Genomic DNA, 14,125 nt, shown 5'->3' on the forward strand with positions numbered 1-14,125 from the left:
TGCGCGCATGCACATTCTGTATACAAACACTAAATATGTCGCAGTCCGGGGGGGCAGGAGCCAATCAAATCATGGCTGATTGCAATAGCCAACCCCAATTTAGTTTTTTTTATTTTGTAGCCAACTGTGTCACAATGGTTGTAAATAATTTGCTCACACGTGAAAAGGTAAAAACTTCTTTAGTGGAGAGGTGAAGCTCTGACATATGACAGTGTTTAATCAACAGAGGGTAACTGTCTGATTTGTTTTTTAAGGGCTACCAACCAGTAACAATAAAACGACACGACACTGTTGGATCTGCTTTTTGACGTCTGATGGAAGTGTTACAGTTGTTGGTATTATTTATGTGAAGCAGCGGATTTATCTATGTTGAAACGATACTGCATCTTCTCTCTGAGCCTTGTTGGTCATGTACAAAAGAAGCCTTTCTTTCTCTCTTTTTCTACTCATACTGGAAACCTTAGCATAACAATTCTCACTGTGTCCGTGATGACTGTGATAGCTGTCAAAGAGGCTATTGTACCATTTTGCCATTATAAAGTAACCTTACATCTGTCATTATCACATGGTGGGTGCACCTTAACACAGCACTGAAGACCAAAAGTGTTTCTGGGCATTTACAGTGAACTGCACATGATCCTCCCCACAGCTGTGTGATGACGTGGTTTGGATTTATTTTGCTTTGCTAATGGAAACAGACACAACACATCTGCTTGCTGTAACATACAATTCTTGTAGCTGTCCTCCCGCAACACACTAGTGTTTGTAGGCTTACGCCATCACTTCCTCGTAAATGTGATATGATCTTACACGATATTGTAAGCATTTCCTCCTATGAAAAAAAAAGAATCCTCCAGCTTTCTCATTTCCTGCCACTCACTAAATGATCTGTATGTATGTAAGTATGAACTGTACGGAAGTCAAAGGCGTCTCCAGAGCTTCGGTCAGAAAGAGTCACTTTGTCATTTTGTTTCTAACGGTCGTGGTCGTGCACAGTAGTGTAGTGTACGCAGTGTTAAATGTAACGAGAAAAATGTTTGGTATTATTTGCACTTTTTTTCCCACTTAGATATTCATGATGAAATTCCTAAAGAAACACAAAATGTTATGAATAATGTAAATTAAATACTGATGTCTGAACTGAAAAACTCATTATTTCCCTGGACTTTAATTAAGGTTGATTTCCCAAAGCACCCACTCTGACACAGATATAGAAAATCATCAGTGTTTATTATAAAAAAGTGTGCAGAAATGAATCTGTGTCTTCTTTGACAGTCAGCTTTAAACAGTACACATAGTCATTGCGGCACCCGACTACGAGGGAGTGTTCATGCAGCACCGGGGATGAAAACAGCTCCCCGGGAAGAGTGAACGAGGCCAGCTTTCCTCCGTCTTCTCCATCCAGGATCCACACTGTGCCGTCTGTGGAGGCCAGAGCCACCAGAATCCCCCTGCGGCCCCCCACAGAGCCATCGAACACACACGGACTGGAGTACACCTTCCCTGTGGTCTGGAAAGTCCAAATCAAAGAGCCGTCTGCGGCGTTCAGGCAGTACAGGCAACCGTCATGTGATCCACACAGAACCCTCTGATGGTCCGGTGTAACGCACGGAGAGGAGAAGATGGGTCCTTTTGTTAGAAACTGCCAAACCTGCAGAGAAACACATTGTTAAATAATTTATTGCCAATTTGCAATAATTGCAATCCTTAAAATGGACAGTAGAGATTTTTTAAGTTGGGTTTTAGGGGTTGGACTTCCATAAAATGGTGGTTTGATAGCCCCTGCCTTTTTATAAAATTGACAATTTCAGTAAAAAAATAAAATCACTTAATTTAAGTGAACACTGTATAAATATTTGTACCGCTTTACCTTGGGGAACTAAACCCATTATCTATGCTCTCTTTAAAGCCATCAGATTGCATTGAAAAATAACAATTTAAATTTGCAGGACAAGCAAGTTCTACAATTAAGTTTTTTGTCAAATAGGCTGGTGGATTTGAACATTTTAAATATATTGTTCAATTAAACTGATATAAATGTTTTTAAGGTGGGCATTTATTTAAGCAGGTTCATTTGATTTTCTTCTGCGTTCGTCCACAGCGGTACATTGTTTTACTTTCAGCATGCAGACCACCATCTAGTGTACGTTATGCAATGACTATGGGTCAATGATGAAAAGCCCATTAAAGAAAAATCTAACTAGACCTTCAGGATCTCAGTCCTGACCACACCCCTGGTCACTGGTAGTGTATAACATGTTACATCGGGGGGAATAAATAAGTGTTAGTTTCCTCACCAGTGTCCCTGTGTTGCTGACGCAGCAGATGTTTCCATCCACGGAGCCGATCAGCACGTGACCAGAGGAGGCGTTTGGTGATGAGAAGAAAGGGATGTCTCTACAGTACGACCACAGGACCTGTCCACTGTCCTGGAACAGCAAAAACTAAATCCGTCAAAATGTCCTTCACCTAACAAAATGACAAAACTGTTTCCTGAAGTTTGTTATTATCTTTGCTCACAGGGTCAAGACAGAGGAGATGACCTCCCAGTGAAGCCACATACAGCTGTCTGAGTGACGAGTGGAGGCAGGGGGATGAAAACACAGCCCCTCCCCTGCAGTGACGCCTCCAAACACACTGCTGAACCTAAAAGATAACATGAATTGAACTTAATTTATCTTCAATACAATTACAAATACATGCTTTTACTTCTTAGTTATTCCCAGAGAGTTTTAAACTAACAATGAAAACAAAACGGTTGATCCTTTCTGTGTTTTTATCAGCTTTAAAACCATTTCCCCAACATGAAACAAGACACAAAACATTTAAAGCTTCCAACCTTTGGGTCCAGGGCGTAGACGTGGCCATCATGTGAGCCCACGATAACCAGCCCTGTGAGGGGGTCCACAGCAGCACAGCTCTTCACAGCGTCTCCAGTCTTAAACGTCCACCGTGTCTGTCCAGATGCAGTGCACAGGAAATACACAAAGCCATCGTAGCAACCTGGGAAAATCCGTGAAAAAACATTAAAGAAGTCTAAATTAAACAGATTTACACAATATTCTGAAAGCTGGTACCGACCTATCACCAGGAGGCTCCCGCAGTGAGACACGGCAGCTGAGGCTTCGATTCTGTCCCCGAGGACCCGCTCCCACAGGAGGCTCCCGGTGGTCAGGTCTAAAGCCTGGATCCTGTGAGAGTGGGAGCCGATGAACACTGTTGTTCTAACCTCCTCTGATCCTGAATCTGTTTTCTGTTGTACTAGAAGCACCGGGGAGGCGTCCACACATCTGCCTGTGTCTGAGGACCAGCTCAGACTGAGGCTCAGAAAATCCTCGCTTCCTCTCTCACTCAAATCCTTTTCTCCAAGTGCTTCAGTCTGGACGTTTTTAATTGCTACTGGTTTTCTGATTTCTATAACCTCTCCTGCTCGTCGTATAACTTTAAAAGCCCATGTCCCCCCCTGCGGTCTCTCTGCTGCTGTAGACTCCGTGCGCTCTCTCTTTGCTTCCACCATAGAGGGGGCTTCAGTACGTCGTTTCTTGGCCTCAGATGTCGGTGACTGGCTCTCCTCAAGTGGCGGCAGCAGTGTTATCCTCTCAACATGGCGCAGTACGTCAGAGAATGTCCCGTCAAGAATCACCTCCAAAAGCTCCGGGGAGGTCACTCTGAAAGCAGTGAGGATGTCTTCACAGAGGCGCAGCGCCTTCAGAGAATCTCCTCCACTCAACAGGAAGTTTGATTTCTCGTCGATAGTCGGTTCTTCAGGAAGACCTAGAGTTTCCTGTCGATAGGTAGTTGAGTTTACACATACTGAGGGGACAAAAGCAATCTGTGGTATATAAGACTTTTGCATCCTCTTTAAAAAGCTGCTCATATGTCATTAGAGGACAACCATCTATGACTCAAAAACCTAGCATGAACGATATGTTTATATTATTTTAGTTAAATATTTTAACCAACTTTGGTACAGATAAAAACTACTAATTCCTTTTCAGAACGTTAGAACTTTATACCACTTTGTTTACATTACTGTTGTTTCTTTTAAAATAAAATTATAATAAAGCAGCAATAACCCTAAAACTGCATGTTTTTTCTAAAAGGGTTAACATGAGATAATGGCTCAATCTGGAGGAAAACAGTAAACATTTGAAGCCAAGGCAATATATTGAAACTTAGTATAATATAATTTGTAATTGTATGTTGTAATGGCATTGTGATAACATGTGGTATAATACAAATATTTAAGGTTGAGGCTTAGGTTGAACTTCTAAATGAGAATTACACACACCAGGGACGTGCACAGACATTTGGAGGGGCTATTGCTCTAAACTGGAAAAAAGGCCTCCCCCCCCGAAAAAAACACAAGACCTTTTGAAAATTCTAACAAACTCATAAAATAAAAACACAACACTCATTGCAAGTGACACTCAGTTGACTTTTATGTCCAACTGCTAAATTAGTTATTCAGCCTGTGTTCAGTTCAGCATATCTCATTAAAATATCTAATGTTAGTAACTATTAATAAATAACAAGTATATTTAGGTGTTTTTTTTGTAAGTAACCGACGGTGTCAAGAGGAAGTTAAGTCCCCTGGTTTGTCCCCTATACTCTAACGGGCAGGAGCCAGGGCAGGCGTTTGGTGTGATCACCATAGCCATATGAAGCCGGACTCGGAGGGTTTTCCTTTGCTTCCAGCTGTCAGATTGTAAACAAAGTCACGTGACTGGGGGCAGATGACAGCGCTGACAAGGTGTGTTTTCCACAGCGAGACGCTGTTGTGGGCTTATCATGTCGATTCGGCCACAATAGAAAACAAAAAAAACTCTTGCTCTCTCCAGAGGGGCAGGTCAGACAAAAATGGCAAAAGGGCCGTTGCCCGGGCAACATTAGCCCGTACCTGTGCACGTTCCTGACACACACCATAACCAAAATGTATGTCATGTGCATTAATGTGGTCAAAATTTAAAAATGGTTCAATTGGAGTTATGTTGGCAAAGTATTGAAAAACAGCTCATACCTGCCACAAGGACTGCAAGCTTTGCCTGAGTTTGGTGACATCTCCCCGTGAAGACTGTAAACACCGTCTCTGTCTTTGGTATATTTTCACAAGGGCCTCCATGTCCACTTTTCCTGTGATAAACCAAACAGAAGGATAACTTAATCAGTGATGGTCATCATGGTCCTCCTCTATGTAACTGTTATTTCAATGCTCACCATGAGGGGTCAGGCACAGGGCCGGCACCTGCACCAGCGTGTCGGGGACGCTGTGAGAGGGCAGCAGCAGAGACAGCTGGTTCAGGATCAGTCTGTGAAGATCTCCATCTGCACCGCCTGTCTCCCCCTGGTGGTGACTCACAGCAGAGGGGGGGTCTTCCTTAAGCTCGGCAGAGGGTGTTTGTTCTGGATGCTTCTGTGCAGATGTCAGCGGAGAAGCTTCTTTCTGGTCTCCAGGTGTGGATGGCACGACAAAGGCGAGCAGTCGGGTGGCTTCAAACAGAGCCACAGCGCAGGCCTCCACCTGAGGCAGACCCAATATGAGCTGGAGAAGCACAGGGAAAACATGAATTCCTCGCCAGTTCTTCTCCTGACACATTATAAGACGTACTATGTTTACAGTCAGATCACAACCCCTTAATTCAAACCATAACACATTTTTTATCCAGTGTTTAAATCAACTTTCTTTTAATAAAAATAAAATAGTTGAATTTACAAAGTTGCCTTAGAATTGAGAAGACGCATGTACTTGTAGAAAAATAACCCTTTCCAGGATTCTTCAACATAAAAAACACATACACAACAAATACTTTATGAGTGAGGGATTGACAACCTTTATAATTTCTTATTTTCTTAGGATTTGCCTTTGATATGAGTATTTTGATGTTGCCCAGTGGTGGATTTTCTACATCAACTTAAAACTTTGAGAACTATAAATGACACTAAACATGAATTAATTTGTTTATTTGGACGATACAATATATACATAAAACACCTCTTACTTGTTGCAAGCTGTCCAAGTTCACCCGCTTGCCGTGGCGTTTAATCATCCTGTCTCTGCGTCCCAGGTAGTACAGCTGTGTGTCCTCAACATTCACCCAGTCTCCTGTGGCTCTCATCGTCCCGGAGACAACTGTCTGCTCATCGTCAAGGAGACACACCCTGTCCTCTCCACCTGCAGCAGGGATCATAAGGAGATGTGTTTAATTTTATTCAGAGGAATAAGATTCATAAGATTTGTAAATGAGATATTTTATACCTATGAACACCTGTCCTTCACCCTCGGTAACAATGCGGCCATGTTCGTCTCTTACTTCCAACACTGTGTCCATCAGAGGAGTCCCAAGAGGCACAAATGGCAGCACGCTGAAAGGCATGTAATGTTAAATAAAATGACTACATGTAGATTAAATAAATACTTTTAATCAGAGTACACTCACGGGTTGCCAGACTGCAGTAGAGACTCTGGTATTTTGTAACAGCTGGCCCAGCAGGACACCTCTGTAATGCCGTAGATATTGTAGATGTGTGTTTTGTTGTCCTCGTGTCTCCAGTTCCTCAGCAGAGCAGGAGAGGGGCAGGCCTCTCCACCCAGAGCCAACACCCGCAGAGAGGAACCGGATGAGAAGACTTCATGTTTGAGGACATGGTGCCCAAAGCGGCCGAGCAGCGTTGGTGTGACCTGCAGAAACAAAAATACATTATAGAGGCCAGAAAGTAATCCAAGCAAAGAGCAGTTTCTTCACACTTGCCTGAAGGACAGTCGTCTTGTGATCCTTGAACAGTAGCCGAGCAAGTCGACTGGGCATTTTCTTAATCACAGACGGGATAATGAGGAGCTGAGCCCCGGAGGATAAGGCTAGGAAAATATCCACCACAGAGGGGTCAAAGGTTAGAGGCGAGGCGAGGAGAACCACATCATCTGCACTCATCTGGAACAAAGATCTGAGCCAAGAGAGCAACTTTTAATATGGATCTACAGAACAATACTTAATGGATCAATAAAGAGAGAAATACTCACTTCAGATGCAGTATATTGGGGATTATACACTTGTGTGGCACCCTCACAATCTTTGGCAGGCCAGTTGTTCCAGATGTGTGTAGGACATACGCCAGGTCTCGGTGGGCAGCCTCCTTTAACCCTGCAGCAGCACAGAGATCAGGCCCGTCCGCTGTCTGAGCTCCGGTGTGTTTTGGTCCCGGGTGGTGCTCAGCGACGGGAAGCAGCTTGATTTGTGTCAGGGTTAGTTTGAACTTTTGCAACTCCGCACACACCTCCACAGATATGTGTTTGGCGAGAGCGGCCTGGAAGTCCTTTACAGGAGGAGGAACGAAATAGATTGATTACTCTTCAACAGATCTTAAATATAAATGTTAATATATAATAGAGACAACTAAAGTGTGTATGCCAAGAAAGGGATTTACATGGAAGATTAAAAAAAGGCAATGTTTAGGCTTTAAGATACCATTTGCACTTTATTGAAACAAACTCAGAAATGGTATTTCACTTAGGTTTCAGAGTTTTGTCCAATACCCCCCACGTTCTTTGCATATCATTTTGTTTTGATATGTATTTACATTACACCAGTAAAGAAAAATAACAGCTAGGGGGGGCTGGATTAAAACGTATTTGTTGGCCCTTTCGTACCGTGTCAAAACTCAAAATCCACTTTAAAGAGGTACATTTTTTAAGTTTAAATTGTGCCCAAAATATGAAGATGTATTATTGTTAGCTTCTGGGTCCCTGGAATAAAGTTGTTTGGTCTGCCTACCCTGATCTTAAGAGGAACAATATTGCTGATGTAGATCATTATCAAGTGTTTGCACAACAAGTAATTGTTGTATTTGTGTTCATATTAATTAAATATTAAGTAACCTGCAGCATGTCTGTCTTCACAGCACAGTACTTGAGGCCACACTGGGTCATGACTCTGGCAGAGAGAAACCCTGGAGCCTCCGGGTCCAGTGGGACATAGGCAGCAGGAGTCTGCAGGATCCTGGCAAACAACACAAAACAATTATCATTTGCATATGTAACTGCTGCTCACCGAAGTCATTACTACGGAAGAGGATTAGGGCCACATGAGAAACATTGGGATGTGACAAAAAGTAAAACAAAATTGAGTCTAGTTCTGACATTCATCTCATAATTCTGATTTTATTCCCAGTATTCTGACTTTTTATCAAAATACTGAGTTTAAGGTTAGAACATAAACATATATTTTACTTTTGGTCACCCCAAAATAATGTTCTCATGTGGCCCTTATCATATTCCGTACATTAAACATATGACATGGCGCAGAGATTCATAAACTGTTTATGCTACAAACTCATTCTGCTGTGTTTTGAAGGAGAGTAGTAAACTTAATCAGTGAACTCACCCCAGAATCCAGACAGGAATAAACAAATCATCACAACAATACAGCCCAATCACTCCGGTATTGGGAGAGCAGTTCTTTTGTAGAACATGAGACAGTTCACAGGAGAGATCCAGCAGGTCTCTGTACAGCAGCACGGACACCGAGCCGCTGTCATACTTCACAGCTGGCCGGTCTGGGTGCAGAGAGGCGGCGATAGAGACCAGCTTTTGCAGCGTCCGGGCAGCCATCCTGAAAAGACCCTCAATAAATACAATACCATGTTCTGTTAGGGCCGATCCCGACAAGAACAATATCTGAAAACCATATTGTAATTCATAAATTGTTCAGTTTTAGCGAATGAGGTTTTGTTTTTGAATGAAGAGGCGTTGGGAACGTGTTATTGTTTGTCGCGTGAAGATGACGTCATGTTAAGGGCTATTTCAAATGCTTCTGTTGTCGTTCATCACAGCATTAGGATATTTTCACGTATAACAATTTCTTTTAACAACAACATTTAAATCGTACATTTAAATTGTTTGATGTTTTTCAAAAATCACAAACAGCAGTAAAGGGCGCTAGACGGGCAATCATTTTGCCCTCCAAATAAATGATGCGCACTAAATGTTGTTGCATATCACTATGTTGACACATACACACATCCCCTCCAACACATAATTTACACATACATTGTGTAACTCTGCAAAACAATTTAAATACAACGTTTCTACATAACGTTTAATTATAGTATTCAACAACGCTTTTCTGGAACGCAATTTTTCCTAGCAACAGTGAAGGCCACCCTGTCCAATCATTGGTCTCTATTTCGTGGAGAAATCATTTTGAATCTTGAATCATTTTGAGCGCTTTTTTCATCAGCTACCGTACCTTGCTGCTGTCACTACCCATCAATATCAAGAAAACGGGATTTTTAAACAACATGGACGATTTTTATGGTCAAAAACTATCTGCTAATAAAGTTCACTACAAAACGTCTCTGGAACGAATCATAGAAAAGGTGTGTTGATGAGGCTTGCTATCGGGATAGCAGTGGCTATGTTACTGTTAGCATGAAGTAGCAAAGCTGACGTTAGCTTGAACTAACTAACTAATCTTCAGAGATAAATTATGAAAATACTAATAGTTTACCTCTGCAATTGCTTTTAACAGTATTCGAAGCTTCAATACTACGATGCGGGGCAAGGGTTGGACCTCTACAACACCAAAGCCTGTAGTAAGTTGACTACACATTTATTAAGTTATACCATTGGTTATCCCAGCGTTTTCATACTAACGAGTTTAACAGAAACCATTACAGTACAGCATTGATGACTTTTGTTACATATTACTGATCATATTTACCACAAACACATGTAATAATCAGTGCTTCAAGTGTACTCAAGTACTGTACATAAGTAGAATTGTGAGATATGTGTACTTTACTTGAGTTTTTTTAATGTTTTGCTACTTTGTACTTTTACTCCACTACAATTATTTAACACCTTTAGTCACTTTGAAGATTTGGATTAATGATGTGAGATATAAACAACACTTAAATATAAGATTTACACCTGGAGTAGAATTACAAGCTACCCTCCAGTATAAAAAGGGATTAGCTGCACCTTTAACAGCTGCGATAAACACTTGCATCAATAAGTATAATCAAAACATAGAATATATATTATTTTGTAATGGGACAATTTGCATAATGAGTACTTTTACTTTTGGTACTTTAAGTATATGTTGATACTAAAACTTTTCTACTTTTACTTTCCTACACTCTAGTACTTGTACTTAAGTACAGGATTTGAGTACTTCTACCACCTCCGTTAATAATGAATGATTGAACAGGGTAATTGTAAAAATCATATATCAAAATGTACAGTTTTCTGCAATGACCCTAAAAAAGAAGGTCTTTCTGTTTTTATTTTTGGTTGTATGTAACCTTAAGCTCTGAGAATTGTTACCACTTGTCAAAGTTTTTTTGACTAAATTATCAATCAAGAAATTTGACAGATGAATAAATAGTGAAAAGTCAGGGATTTATAATGAATTGCCATGTGGCCTTGTCTCATTGTGAATCTGTTTTTGTCTTGACTCCTTGCATGATGAAGCCCTTGAACGCTACATGGATATGTCAAAGATAAAGCTCGACAAGCTGGATTCAAAGGTTTGGGTCGCTTTGAGCATACTCTGCACACATGACACACAATGCAATCATCTGATTTAGGTGGCAGTTTATCCACTGTATTCAGATATTAATTATATATGTACAGCTTTTATAATGGAACACTTATCTTCTCCTCAGAGCATAGAAGAGTTGAGAGAGGAGTCAATAAGCTGTAAGTATCCATAACTAAAACGTGAATAGCTATTTAGAGATTTTTGTAAACTGTATATTTTTTCCTTTGATTGCTTTCATATTACTTCCCACACAGCCCAGGACATCACAGGAACCTCTCAGGTAAGACCTCTGTGTTTATTGTAACAGTTCAGTCTTGACTATATTAGTATCTTTTAATGTTTTGTTTATTTTATTTTCAACAGTTAGACTTCACGTATCAAGATGGCAGGGCTGATGCCTCCTGTTCCGTTATACACATGTCGGTGGAAGATGATGGTAAGAGCAAGAAAGCAATGGGCGGACAAACCATGGCAGATAGAGATTATGGGAACCTTGACTTTTACTTTTAAAGGTTGTAGAAACCCTGCAATTAAAAAAAGTATATAATTGCTGGTATTGTTTTTTGTTCCCTTCTCCTCCTTAAGGGGTGGCTAGCAATGAAACGACTCACCTGTCAACGGTCTCATTGGATGAGAGTCAGAGAAACATTTCTTTTACAGACTTCCAGCCTGAGGACCAAGATGAAGAGCTGGACATGACCCTGAGGAATCTTGGCAGTTCTCTAGTGGAGCTGTACCCCAGCATGGTCAGCCGATTAGGGCAGGCCTGCCATCGGCAGCAGGTCTCTGAGGCCGCAGACTCTGTGCTGAGGAGGTACCGCAGATGGCGAAAGCAGTCAAACAGAAGCAATCCGAACAAGACCTTCAATATCCAACTGATTTACACCAACAGAAAACCTAAAAACAAGACCGACCAGATGCTGCTGGAGGAGAACACCAACAGCCCTGTGAAAAGGCAGTTCATGGTTGCTGAACCTACCCATCGGTCTCCCTTGAAGATAGTTAACAAAATTCAGGGTTTGGAAGTCCAGCAGCAGTCTCCTAGGAGGGAGAGAAGAGAGCATCCCATGGTCACGATGGACTTTGGTCCCGATGAGACTTTAATGCAAACAGAGAGCTGTCTGAACGAGACCTTCACTGTCTCTGAAGCATCCCAGCTGGAAGAACAGCCCTCCATTTACACAGTCAGTCCTTCACGACCTTGCTACCCTGCTGCAAGAGCATCCTTGGACGCGTCTCTCAGGTCTAGAAGGTATTCTGTTTCTGCACACCCACTGCAGACTGATGGCTGCCCTGTGTATGCTTCGGACCCCCCCTCTGTTAAAGAGAGACTGGACATCTACGGCTCTCCTGTCAGGAAGAGTTCCTGGATGGTGACCGACCTCAGATCACCTCAGGCCTTTTCCAGAAGCCCCAGAGCACATGCTGTGGAAAGCTTTTCCAGAGAGCCTACCACGCCCAGATTACTGTCCACCCCGCCACAACAGCCAACTGTGCTATTGAGGATGCTCCACCCTCAAGACTCCCATCTTTCCCCCCACCAACAGTTGCGTTCCCCTCAGTCAGCCTCAGCAGGAGAGAGTCGCCACAGGCTCCGGAGGAACCTTTCCTACGACTCCACCCTGCCATTATTGCGGGCCCCTCACTCCCCAAAGAAGCTCGACGAGGACTTTATAAAGCTCTACCACAAGTTTGTCTGCCAGAACAAGTCCTCTTTCTTTAATGTGATTTCCTGCCGCCTCTGTGTGAGAAGCTCTGAGGCCAGCAAAATGTCCTCTTCCTCGGCTCTTGCAGCTCTCGCCCTGTCGCCGCACCGCTCGGTCCTGAGGAAGCGCCACAGGGAGTTAAACTGGGACAGCCAGCCCCAGTCGAAACGCTACAGGGACGAGTTCTGCCCGTCCTCTCCCGGGTCCGCACGGCACGGGAAAGAGCTTCTGAGGCACCGTCTCGCTCCGTATGAATATGAGCAGTCCCATGATGGCGTCTCCGATAGCACCACGAAACCCAGCATGTTTCAAAGATTCAACACCCAGCAGCGCTCAGCACCTCAGGAGACCTGGATGAGTCAGCGCCGCCATGTGTCTGCAGCTGATTTTTATGACATGGGTGAGCCTGCTTTGTAAAACACAATATTATACTGCAGGATACTTAATTTATGTCTGATGTTTAAATTGAACCATTGTATAAATTTGACCCATTATTACGCTTTTTTTCTACAGAAAATTCACTTGAGAACAGAAGAAACAATGGCTGCTCTCCCAGGTGATTGTCATGAACTCTGTACAGTGTTTGTTTTTCTATGCAAGCCCATTGCTGCCAATGTGACGAAAGAAAAAAGTTCAATTAGGTCATACAAGAAACTTTCCTGGAATAATGACTGTTTTAAAAAAATAATGAGAAACTTCAATACATTTAATTATTTTGAGACAGCTTGTCATTCTTTGAGATAAATACTATAGAATGGAGTTCAGGTCTCATGATTTAAAGACACTTAAAGGTCCCCTATTATACTCTTTTTCTACAATATATTATAGATCTTAGATATATACAAAACATGTCTCTGAAGTGTTTGGCTCGAAATACCAAACAGATCGTGCATTGTAGCATCCCATAAACCCCTCTGTTTCAGCCCTGTTCCAAAAGTGCTGATTCTGTATCTGAAGCTTTAAAGGCTAATGAGCTGCAGGTGGCCACGCCCCTCTGAGAAGTGTTTGGTCTAAAAAACCCTCAATGATCTGGGAGGAGATTCAGGTGATGAGGTGGGCGGGTGTTACGTTGGTTGGTTAGTTATTTGCTAACGGTTTACACAACCCAAAAAAACATTGTGACATCACAAAAAGGCCAAAATCTGATCAGCTCATTTCAGACATGTTTTTATATAAATGGATCAGGAGTCAGGACTAAAGTGAGAGAATCTTTTTCCTGAAATTTTCAGAATCTCCTAACACCGAGGGGACATGTATGTATACATTAGACATGAAAAACTGGATTTGGATTGATAGGTGGCCTTAAATCATTATTTTGAGATATTAAGCCATTACTTAATTTTTTTTCATTTCATCTTAAGGCTTAGTTTCAAACTTGTTTCTTTTACTGGCAAAGATGGGATTACCAAGTTTGTTTTTGTGCTTCCGAGAATTGATTTGTTCTCATTACCCTATTTTTCAGAAAATGGTGACGAAAAAGGATTACTGCGGCCTGCCAACAAAAGAAGGAAAACCATTTTTTGAGGAAAGTTGCTTATGAAATATTGGTGTAAAGGAAACAAATGATCACTTAAATGATCCTGCTTAAAGGATTTTTCTCAGTGTGCCAAGGATCTTGGATCAGTAAATGCATCTGTTGAATTTTATATTTCTAAACGGCTGTCACATGTTCATTAACTTCTTATCCAAGTTGGTGTCTGGATGTTTAATACAAAAAGTCAAAGCTATCCATTTTATTATGATTGTTACTCTTAGTTCTCTAAACCTTTTAATTGTTGTGCTATGATACATCTATACCTGAGTTAATAACGTTTTTTTTATCTGTTCATTCAAATAAAAATGGTCAGTGTCAAAATGCTGATTGTGAACAAAACCATAACA

The 14,125-nt window shown here is 41.7% G+C and overlaps 2 protein-coding genes across 2 annotated transcripts; one reads left to right on the forward strand and one right to left on the reverse strand.

Moving 5' to 3' along the window:
• Positions 1–1,215: 1,215 nt before the first annotated feature.
• On the reverse strand, positions 1,216–8,737 carry aasdh (aminoadipate-semialdehyde dehydrogenase). The gene is made up of 14 exons (XM_010773035.1): positions 8,379–8,737; positions 7,874–7,994; positions 7,019–7,311; positions 6,750–6,942; positions 6,438–6,679; positions 6,257–6,363; positions 6,000–6,172; positions 5,218–5,542; positions 5,021–5,133; positions 3,082–3,784; positions 2,840–3,003; positions 2,521–2,646; positions 2,298–2,429; positions 1,216–1,651 (listed from the first exon to the last, which is right to left on the reverse strand). Exons 1-14 carry the CDS (start codon positions 8,603–8,605, stop codon positions 1,232–1,234), a joined length of 3,339 nt encoding a protein of 1,112 aa, XP_010771337.1. The 5' UTR covers positions 8,606–8,737; the 3' UTR covers positions 1,216–1,231.
• Positions 8,738–9,226: 489 nt separating this feature from the next.
• Positions 9,227–14,125, forward strand: LOC104947086 (uncharacterized). The gene is made up of 9 exons (XM_010773036.1): positions 9,227–9,372; positions 9,525–9,588; positions 10,469–10,524; positions 10,663–10,696; positions 10,793–10,818; positions 10,902–10,974; positions 11,124–12,644; positions 12,758–12,800; positions 13,707–14,125. Exons 1-9 carry the CDS (start codon positions 9,295–9,297, stop codon positions 13,714–13,716), a joined length of 1,905 nt encoding a protein of 634 aa, XP_010771338.1. The 5' UTR covers positions 9,227–9,294; the 3' UTR covers positions 13,717–14,125.

This window comes from Notothenia coriiceps, unplaced genomic scaffold, assembly GCF_000735185.1.
Source record: "Notothenia coriiceps isolate Sejong01 unplaced genomic scaffold, NC01 NC01_scaffold00011854, whole genome shotgun sequence".
NCBI classification, from domain to species: Eukaryota; Metazoa; Chordata; class Actinopteri; order Perciformes; family Nototheniidae; genus Notothenia; species Notothenia coriiceps.